Source organism: Aphelocoma coerulescens, chromosome 3, assembly GCF_041296385.1.
Source record: "Aphelocoma coerulescens isolate FSJ_1873_10779 chromosome 3, UR_Acoe_1.0, whole genome shotgun sequence".
In the NCBI taxonomy this organism is placed as follows: Eukaryota; Metazoa; Chordata; class Aves; order Passeriformes; family Corvidae; genus Aphelocoma; species Aphelocoma coerulescens.
Window position 1 is genome coordinate 24,643,672 of NC_091016.1, and position 10,241 is coordinate 24,653,912.

At 45.6% G+C, this 10,241-nt stretch overlaps 1 protein-coding gene across 2 annotated transcripts in view; it reads right to left on the reverse strand.

The window, feature by feature from the left end:
• The window catches only part of TGFB2 (transforming growth factor beta 2), a 61,095-nt gene extending 51,152 nt beyond the window's left edge, over window positions 1-9,943 (reverse strand). For both annotated transcript variants that reach the window (XM_069009513.1, XM_069009514.1), the window contains exon 1: window positions 9,215-9,943. In XM_069009513.1, coding sequence (XP_068865614.1) covers window positions 9,215-9,557 — 343 coding nt within the window. In that variant the 5' untranslated portion in view covers window positions 9,558-9,943. The remainder of the gene's footprint in view (window positions 1-9,214) is intronic.
• Between the last annotated feature and the right edge of the window lie 298 nt (window positions 9,944-10,241).

The window sequence follows — 10,241 nt, forward strand, 5'->3', positions numbered from 1 at the left end:
TGAGTCCATCCAAATCGGGCCAAAGCTGCTCACTTAGCTCCCTTGCTCCACAAACTGTGTATCCTGGCAGGGAGCCTCTCAGTTCCTATCACACCACCAGATCAGAACAGCAGATTGATTTTCAAGAAAGCTGGAACTTGTTCCCCACTCACAGACCTAGAGATGTGTGTCTGCCATTGTAGGCTGGATAAACACGCAACGAGCACAACAAACGAGATATACAGACATCTTTCAGCAAACCTCAGTGTTGAAATGGGGCTACTTCACTTCCAAAGCCTGCATCAAGAAAAATCTGAGCGTAAAGCAGTGATTGGCACAATACATACACAGCCCTTGCTCTGCCAGGGAGGCCTGGAGCCAACTGCAACAGCCAAGAAAACTGGGTTGGATCTCTTGGAGATTGGGCGCGAATGAGAACATCAAGGACCTGCATAGATCCAACATATCTCCAGACAGTTTACAATGTCCTATCATGCTTGAAAATACAATATATCATTTATCCATCCCTGAAGGCAAATATCCCTCATACCCCCTGCAGGCATTTGAAGGAAGAAATGAACTGCACGTGTCAGTGGACCTGAACCTTGGCATCCATAAATCTTGCTTACTAGGCATTCATTAAGTGCTCTGTTTAACTTTCTCCAGTCAGCTGGATCAATTCCTGCACCAAAGCCTCAAAGCACAAAGGCCAGGAACTGTGAAGCAAAGGGCAGAGCTGCCCCTCCATAGCCAGGGAGAGCAGAGATGTCTCTCAGTTTTGCTAGTCTGGGCCACCCATGAGACCAAGCAGGGGTGGGACAGGGAGCAGCAGCCTGTCCCAGGCTCTGGTGAACACCAGGCCCTGATGGCCACCTTGTGCCACTGTTTCAAACCACTGCTGCATCTGAAGAGCCTGAATTTGCAGCATTACTTTTACATGCCATCTAGAAGATGAAAAGTTTTTCAGGTGGTCTTCTTCCAAGTGTACATCCTGGCAGTCCTAGAGATCTTTCTGACTGTTTACCCAAAGCCTGAAAGAAGCCATCTTATTCATACTGGACAATGCCCACTCAAATAAGCAAGGACCACTCTCTCAATTCAGGGTACTGGAGATCAGCTGTAAACACAACAGCAGGCTCAGGATTAATAAGTATTATTGTACAGAAGCCTTCATCAAATATGCGATTGCGAGGTGCTCTCTGACCACTTCAAAAGAATCAGTGCTGCTAGCACCTATTAGTTTTTCAGCCTTCTGTGTACAAAGTTCATGCACAGGGTTGGGGGATTTTGTGGATTGTTTTTTTTTCCACCCCAAGGAATGAAAACCAACATGTTCTGATTCCTATCTTTCAATCATCACTATGGTAAAGATATATTACCATCACTATTTCAGCTGAGCTAGCTGCTGAATTTCAAATGCTGTAAGTAAACAAAAACAAGAGAAGGAACTTCAACAGGCTTAGCTTGCCTTTTAAAATTCAAAGCAGGGGTTTAAAAGAGATGAAGCCAGGGAAAACACTGGCTATTAACACCAGCCAAACAGGGAAAAATAACGAAGTTGTAAGCCTGAAAAACTGAAATGGAAAGAATGACAGATTTACTGCTGCATTTGATGCACATAACCACTGATAGACTCTCCCTAGGAAGTGTTGAAATTACCATCACTGAAATGAATCCAGAAGCTAAAAATTAAATTATCTTTCCCAGAACATTCCAATTTGGGCTTTGGCAACAACAGCTGTTTCAATACTCTGAAATGTATGCACGCGCGTGTGTGCACGCATGCACACATGCGACACACCCTCAAGTACAGTATCCTCTTTCACACAAGACCTCCCTCTTCGTTCTCACAAAGTCAGACTGAACTCACGGTCATTCTACAAAGTCTTTGCTTCAAAGTCCCTGCTCAAATGCACAACTGTCAGATTAAGCAACCCATAAGGAGTCTTACAGCAGCTCCAAGTTATGAATGAATGGTTATTTGTGAACTTGCCTGTCAAGACAGATGCGGTATTTGTCAGTGCAGTGTGGGTTAGATACGATGGGAAGGAGCCAGACAAGCAAAGTGAAAGGTCAGTATCACAACATTTTCCTTCTCTGCCCCTCCTCAGTTTGCCTAAAACTATGCCACAGCTTTTGCTGAAGTCCAATACAGTAGCCTATTTTCATGCAACTTACCACGCTTATTTGAAAAGCAACATTCAAGCTAGAAAAGCAAAATAAAACCGTGTGCAGAGGGAAAGAAGAACAGGAACATTTTGATGCAAGACAGCTACAGCAGAGGGACAAATCCAAGACTGGCAGAAGACAGCACATCTTTAGAAATGTGGTGATACTTGAATCAAGACCACCCTGTAGAAGCTGAAATACAATGCATTGTTTTCCTTGCATTAAAATGTAGTATTGCAAGGATTACAGGATAAATCATGTTGGAAGTCTAACCTCCAGCTCAAAGCAGGGTCAGCTTTAAAACTTATTTTTTATAATTTATACAGTTAATTTTTAATAACCTGAAATTAGCATCACATTGTACTAAGTATTATGTAACAACAAAAAGAGGTTTCCTCCCTAAGGGGGATTCAGAGGGGAAAAGCTCAGCTCTACAAAGAAGATCCTGAATATGTTAATGAGCATCACACATGGAATGAGAAGCACTCCTCACTCATTGTCCAAATTAAAACCTGAACAAGGGAGAGATGTTCTGAAGAATCCTCTCCACACTCTCTGCCACAAATCTGCTGCAGGGATGCCTGTGAGGTCCAGCATCTCCTGGAAACAGAATGTGGATGCCAGAGAACCCAAACAACACTACGAGATGTATTTCAGTGGAGCCTGTCTATTCACAATGAGCGAGCAGTTTCTCTGCACAGCTGCCTAAACTCATCCAACACAACCTCCAACACAAGGAGCCAGAAGCTCTCCAAGTGGCATGAACTGCCATGTTCCCTTTGGAAAACCAGGTTGTTTTAAAGAATGCTATTTTACCCAAAGAAGCAACTTCTCTACTGTGGATCAACTTGCAGAGCACCAAAAACATGTAAAAATCTATAAAGACCAGACAGGTGTAACAAAGCCAGGTCTGGCACTTCATTTCTGCAAAGCCAATCCTGTGCCATTCGAGCTAAGAGAACCACAGAACTGAACTGCCTCACGAGTCATTCATAAATTCAAACACAACTGGTCACACTGGAAGGAGATAAAACACAGCCCTTGACACTAAGGGTTTTTTTTCCAACATTTTATTGTCTTGTAACAGACAAATCTTTGAGTTTCTCCTCTATACCTTGCAGCTGTATGTCCTGTACAGTCGGGTGCCCAGCTGCAATCACTTAACACAGCACAGACAGCAAGGACACGCACGGGGGAGGTGTTTTAAGAAGAAACATTGCTGCTTCAGATTGACTACTACAGGAAGCCAGCTGATAGTGATGCTGGAGCTAGGCACCAACTATCCACAGCACAGACTGAAGGGGAAGCAAGAAACAGCCTGTGGTGGAAGGCAGGGTGCAAGCTTTCCCTAAACAAATGACCAAACCAATCCTTTTAATCTAAACAAATCAGCAGAAACATCCGTAACACATTATTACATTAAATAATACCTGGGGAGCATATCATCCTCAAGCTAAAAACTGCTTGCTTGAAAATGTGCTGCATGTGGTTTCACAACAGGAATGGAAACATTTGTGTGTCTTCACTCATGACTCGTTCTGTCACCACACCCTGGGGTTCCTCTCTTTATCTGTAATACAGGAGCAGTCTAGCCCATCAGTGCAAAGGCAAAAGAAGCCAGCTGCCCAACAGGGTCAGCCTTCTTCAGGATCACTGAAGAGTTTCTTCTTTCCCCTCTAAAACATGCTGTAAAGCATTTCCTTTTCACTGGGCTCCCATGCCCAAATGACAGATTTCACCACAGTGAGAGGGATTTGAACTGTCTGGCTTTGTTCATCCCTGCAAATGCGCCATAAACCGGGCCCCAACTCAGGAAGCTAATTAGGCATACACAGAGCCTTAATGCTAATGAGTCTGTTCATGTGTGTGAAGCTCTGTGCATGTTTCAGGGCTGTGCTGAAGAAGTTCACTGAGAATGACAGCCAGTTCTCTCATTCACCCTTTTGCTCAGCTCTGGTGCAGGCAGGAACCTCAAGCTGGCAATGAAATGCTGGAAGTAGTAACTTCAAAGTAATCCAGCCTTCCTACAGTTCTCATGCAGAGCACCAAAGAGGAGCAAGGCTAAAACCAGTATCTAATGAAGATGATGCTCTGCTTTCTTCACTCAACCACCTACTCACACTAGGCCTGCAAGTAGAGCCACCAAGAGCAGCACAAACTCCGGGCACTCCCTGCACATCTCCAGCCACGAGCAGAAAACAAGGGCACATTTCCAGAAAGGTCTCTGGCACTATAAAACATTCACACTGTCAGTGGCTGGAGGGTGGGGAGCAGCAGGGGCACTGCTGCATATTCACCAAAAGGGCTTTCAAGCACTGGAACAGGCTGCCCAGGGAAGGGGTTGAGTCACCATCCCTGGAGGTATTTAGAAGTATAGATATGGCACTTAGGGACAAGGCTTAGTGGTGAACTTCACAGTGCTAGGTTAACAGTTGTACTCAGATGATGTTAAAAGTCTTTTCCAACCTAAATGATTCCATGATTCTGTCAAACCTGCTCAGTCACCAAACTACAGTGAAAAATGCCTCTTTAAAACAGACACAAGAGAGACATTCCAGGAGGGTTATGGAAAGGACTTGGGAATATAGCCCTGTATTTCTGTCTTGTAGCTCATCTGACCTTGCAGTGTTAATACGGGGGTCATGGGTATTCAGCTTCTCTGTAGGCTTCATCCTCTGGAAGAAACTCAAGGACCATGTATCATTCCATACTGGCTCTTGGACCTTCCCCCCCTGCTTCCCAGCTTGGCACCCTGCTTACAGTAGAAGTGGCTGGTGATTCAGAAGCCAGGCAGGAAACACATGTGGTGCTGCCCTTCATTAGTGCACCAGAGCATGTTATTTTATTATCCCTCGCAGTATGTAGAGGACTACTGTCTAGAAAATCACCCTGTGCCTTTCTAAAGCCATTTGCAATTTCCTGGGGTTTTCCACCTACAAAGATTGCATTAAGTGTCATTCATGAACAAGGAACAAAGAACTGTTCCCCCCATGTCTCTCCTCAGGAAAGCCTTCACACTGCTTCAGGTCCTCTCTGTAAAGCAGAGAGTATGCCTGGCAAACACCTCCTCCTCCAAGAGGTGCTCCAGAGCACAACCATAGGTCCAGCATAGCTAGAAAGTTTTAAAATAACCTGCTCCTCCTGAGCCTGTTTCCATATCATTAATAACATGGGAAAATCTGACAGATTAGGCTCTGTGTTATGCTAAATGCAAACACACGTGAGCTGTTAACACTGTGGTAATGATGCAGTCAGTGCTGGGAGCCCCTGCAGGAGCTTCTGGTGCCCTGAAGACAAGGAACCCACATACCTGTAATTGCTGGTAAATTGAGTCCTTGTTGATAAAGTAGAAGCATGCCATTGTGCCCTGACAGCTTATAATGTTTTCTTTCATGGGGGAAATATTCAGCAGAACCATGGCCTATGTAAAGCAATATTCATGGGACAGAGTTCCTGAGAAGACTAATCCTAACAACCAGTGCAGGATGGAACCTCTGCAGGCTCCTTCACACTAAGCTTAAAACTCATGAAAAACCAGGCCCAAACCCGTAAGAACTGTGTTTTCTTAGGCTAATGAATACTTATAACCTATCTTCAAGAATGCAGAAAACTTAAAAGTTTACCTGCATTGGCCTTAAGCAATCATTACGAAGCAGTTCACTGTCTGTGGTAAAAATTGCTTTGAATGAAGAAGATAGAATGGGCCCCTGCCTCCAGATACACGTGTTGCCTGTTTTTCTCAAGTATGCCAGGTATTCACCAGCATTACAATTTATAATCCTTAATTGTGTTGGCATTAAATTTCTGTTTACTCTCAGTGCAATGGCAACCATCACCTAGCTTAAGTATCAGGCCCTAGATATTCAAGGAAGAACTGGTAAGTAATAAGCTTTAATAAGCTTCTAATGTGATCCAGCATTCACAGTCACCAGTTTTAAGCATTTACTCAGGTAACTTTGCCTAGGCACAGAATTCCCAAGAACTCTATGATTTTGTGCTCAGAGAGCACCATATCCAACCTTCCTCTTTAGACTGCTCTGAAAAACCTCAAATTTTGACTGCCACCTGGACTTTGGTGAGATTCAGGCTCATACAGATGCATACTGTCCTGAGTACAAGGCATGCTTGACAGACAAAAGCTTTCTGTTTTCTCCAAACGTCTTTGTAGTATTCTTTTGTGCCATTTCTTTCACATCTGTTGCTTTTGGGTCAGGCAGTCCCTGACTTGCTGAATTTCCACCTATATCCCGATGTGTCCTTAACCTCAAGTGGACTCTCAAGCCAGATGCCCCCTCACTTCCTCAGTGCAAACTATCAGTAAACCTTAGCACAACTTTAGTTTGAGCCTTAAACTAACAGCATGTGAAAAGATTAATATGAATAATTTCAAAACTAATCAGATCCCTTCTTTAAATGTTGACACAGTATTATTTATATCCCATAAATACCTTCTTGACTAAAATTCATCCCAGGAGATTGGCATCTTGCCAGTTCTGTTCATATTTACTGTATTTATACAGTACAGTTGGCCAAGGATAATATTTAAGACAAAATATGCCTTAGGGTATATACAATATCTCTTATAGTTTTCCTTTTAAATCTCCTCATTGCTAAAAATATTTAGTCTGAACTCTACAAAATGCCCCACGAAGACCTATCAGCGATCTGTAGTGATATATTGCTGACTATGAGTATAATTAGAGCATACTTGTAATACTTGGGTTGTAGTCAGTTACTGAACGCTAACAACTTGTGGTAAAAACTGAACCACCGATCTTTCCCATGCCTGCCGTCCAAGCAGCTTTTGACCTCCAGTGCATTCACACTGATCCCCTTCTCCCTCCTGCCTCTCTCCAACACAGCAGACACTGTAGAGTTAAAAAAATCCGCTCTGAAATGCCTAGGAGAAAGTGCCTGTGGCTGCCAGAGCTGCGCTTTCAATTTCTTCCTTTAAAATATGGTGGAGTGATTTCTTCCTTACTGTCTTTTTTGGAAAGGTTCGCTCCATCCAGCATAACTAGAGAGCAGTGGAAAAACAGTTAACCTACTTACTCTGATGTTAGCGACAGCCCTCGCACAGTAGTGCTGGATCTGCTGCTAGCTGGCCCTCGGATCCCAAACGTCTGATGCACTCTGTTGGTAGATACCTGCAATCTCCTTCGCTCTTCCAAAGCCTCTATCGATACTTCAGAACAAATCTGGCCCCTAACAACGTTTTAAAAATAGATCCTCTTTTGTCAATACCATCCAAGTCACACACCACAGATATTTTAATTTTCTGGAAAGTATGCAGCTGCATTTTGGACTATTGGTTCTCTGTAGTTTCCTGCAGCAAGGAGAGAGGACAGATGTGCTCAGGACGGATGCGCTTTACAATTCTCAGAGACTCTCTATTATAGGGTCAGCTCTCCAAGCCAAGGCACTGCTATAGGTCTTCCCAGACTTGGCCCAGAGGTGCTCCTCTGCCCTGAGTATGATCTAATAGGTCTCAAAAAGAAGTGCTGACTTCTACCAAAACCACCAGCAAAATAATACAGTACATCAACGTGGAAAACAAGCAGGACTTCTGTGTTCTTGCCACGGCTATGAATTGTACCGAACCACTCTGCTCATACCCACTTGGCTCCAAATATGTGGGTTTTTTTTAAAAAAAGAAAGTATTTCTTCCCCAAGGGTAACAAGGGTGGAGTGTATTTATCATGGCTATTAAGGATGGTGCCATAATTACAATAAAAAAATGGCTCTGACTGCCAGGATGTCCTGTACCTGATGTTGTCATTTAAGACTAAAGGAAGAAAAGGAGGCAGCTGCACAGAGCGTGGGGTTCAGCTACCTTGGCTGGCATCCTAGGACTATCACATGCAAGACAGAGCAAGCCCCAAAGCTACAACTTGCTAAACTAAAAATAAATAAGGGGAAAATGCAATTAGAAACTCTAGGATAAAGTTACCAAGATGGCTGAATTATCTATTTAAGCAAGAGCTATGTGCTTTTGAGAAACAGACAGCAAGTATATAGGGCATCAAGTGGTGGGGGAGGGAAGCGAGCTAAATGAAACGACTAGGGACTAGGGTTTGGTTATGTGAACGGTGAAGTTATTTTCTGCTTCTGGTATTTCACTTTCCTCGGTATGATGATGATCTAGATTCTTTTAAGGCAGTGCGGTGCTTTTTCTTTCTTTCTTTCTTTTTTTTTTTTTTCTATGCACTTAAGCTTCTCTACCAAAACAAAAAGGCACGTCGTTATGATTATTAATCACTCTAAGTGGATTTGGTCAGCACAAAGTATTAGTACCCTCTCTTTTTTTTTTGTGCAAAACGTGGCATGGATCACCAGAAGGTCGTTAAAAACAGCAAAAGGCAGACGGGCTGAGACAGGTTCCAAGAACCGAGGCTACCCAGAAGGGAAAAGTTTTTCTGTACCTGAAATGAAAAGTGCCCACGAACCGAAGGGGGAGGCTAGCTAAAGTGGGAAGAGGAGGGAGGAGGTCTCTGTCCTCTCTGAGCACCAGTGTGCATAGCAGTCTGCGGGACACTGTTCTGCAGGGGCACAGACAAGACGAGCTGGCGACTTTTTTTTTTTTTGAAGACCTCCTTTTCTTTTCAGTTATGGAGAGATGGAAACCTGCCCGTTCCAGACACTCCAAGGGAAACAAGAGCAGTGGAAAGATATTGGCTCTTTCTGGAGGCTGTACACGGGGCTGCCGGGGAGCTAAACCCGGTGCTGGGGAGGGAGTGGGATCCCGGGAGGGGGGAGCTCTGCTCAGGTACGTGGTGGTGGGCGCCAGAGGCACCCTGGGGGATTCCTGGGTGACTTCAAAGGGGTCTGGAAACCTCGCGAGTCTGGGGCAACAGGTGACCCCCCCAACAAGTCCCATCCAGTCATATGCATACCCCGTCACCTAAATTAAACCCTAAGAGCCTCCACCTAAGCGATGCTGAGGATGACAAGCAAGCCGAGCAAAGAAGGCAGATTACGATGCTTGGGGGTGCTATTTAAAGGTGCTGAGCACCGCTACGCCTCGGGGGCGAAATTGCGCACACATGCACAAACACAGAGGACTTACTTTCGGGGTAAAAAGGCTGCATGTCTATTTTGTAAACTTCTTTGGCATAATACTCCTCGTCGCTCCTCTCCCTCTCGCAAGTGGCGGCTCTGTGGTTGGCTTTCTCCTGCAGCAGGTCCCTGGTGCTGTTGTAGATAGAGATGACCTCCGGGGGCACCTCCTCGGGCTCGGGGTACTCGTCCGGGGGGCTGGTGAGCTTCAGTTTGCTCAAGATCTGCCCCCGGATTGCCTCGATCCTCTTGCGCATAAACTGATCCATGTCGAGGGTGCTGCAGGTAGACAGGCTGAGAGCCACGGTGGCCAGATCCACGGTGAGGAGCACGCTCAGGAGATAGCAGTGCATTTTAAGTGTTTAAATACAGCGCCCCCCCCTCCCGGAAAAAAAAAAAAAAAAAGTGACTTTAACAACGAACGACAACAAGGAAAAAATAATCAAAAAATAAAAAGGGGATCTGTGCAAACAAAGGGGAGATCTGCAGACAAAATGCTCTTAAAAACCGGGCTGCGAGGGCGGCTCTCAATCGGAAAACGCACGGGAGGCGCCAGTGAAAAAAACACCAGTAATAATAATAAGGAAAAAAAAAAAAAAGAAAAAGCAGCAAGTTGCTACAACTAGATAAAATTCGGGGGTGGAGTGAGCCGGACAGCAAAAAAGGAGGAGGAAAAAAGCCCCCAAGTAGATATAACAAACCTGCAGATCAGGTAAATGGCAGAGAGGCTGCTCTCAGCGCGCTGTAAAACAAAAATCTGAAGGGGGGGGGGGGGGGGGGAAGGGGGAAGAAAAAAAAAAAAGAAGGAGGGCGAGAAGGCGCAGTGATGGGTATCACAGGGCGCTGCCGCAGCCGGCAGAGAGAGGGTGCCGGCGCGGCGCTGAGCCCCGCCGTGCGCCCGCGGCGCCCGACGGCTCCCGGCGGGCAGCGGCACCGCCCCGCGCCCGGCGGCGCTCAGCCCCCGCGGCGGCGCGGGCACGGAGAGCCGCGCACGTGTGCGCCCCGCGGCGCCGAGCCCCGGCCCCCGCGCCCGGCCC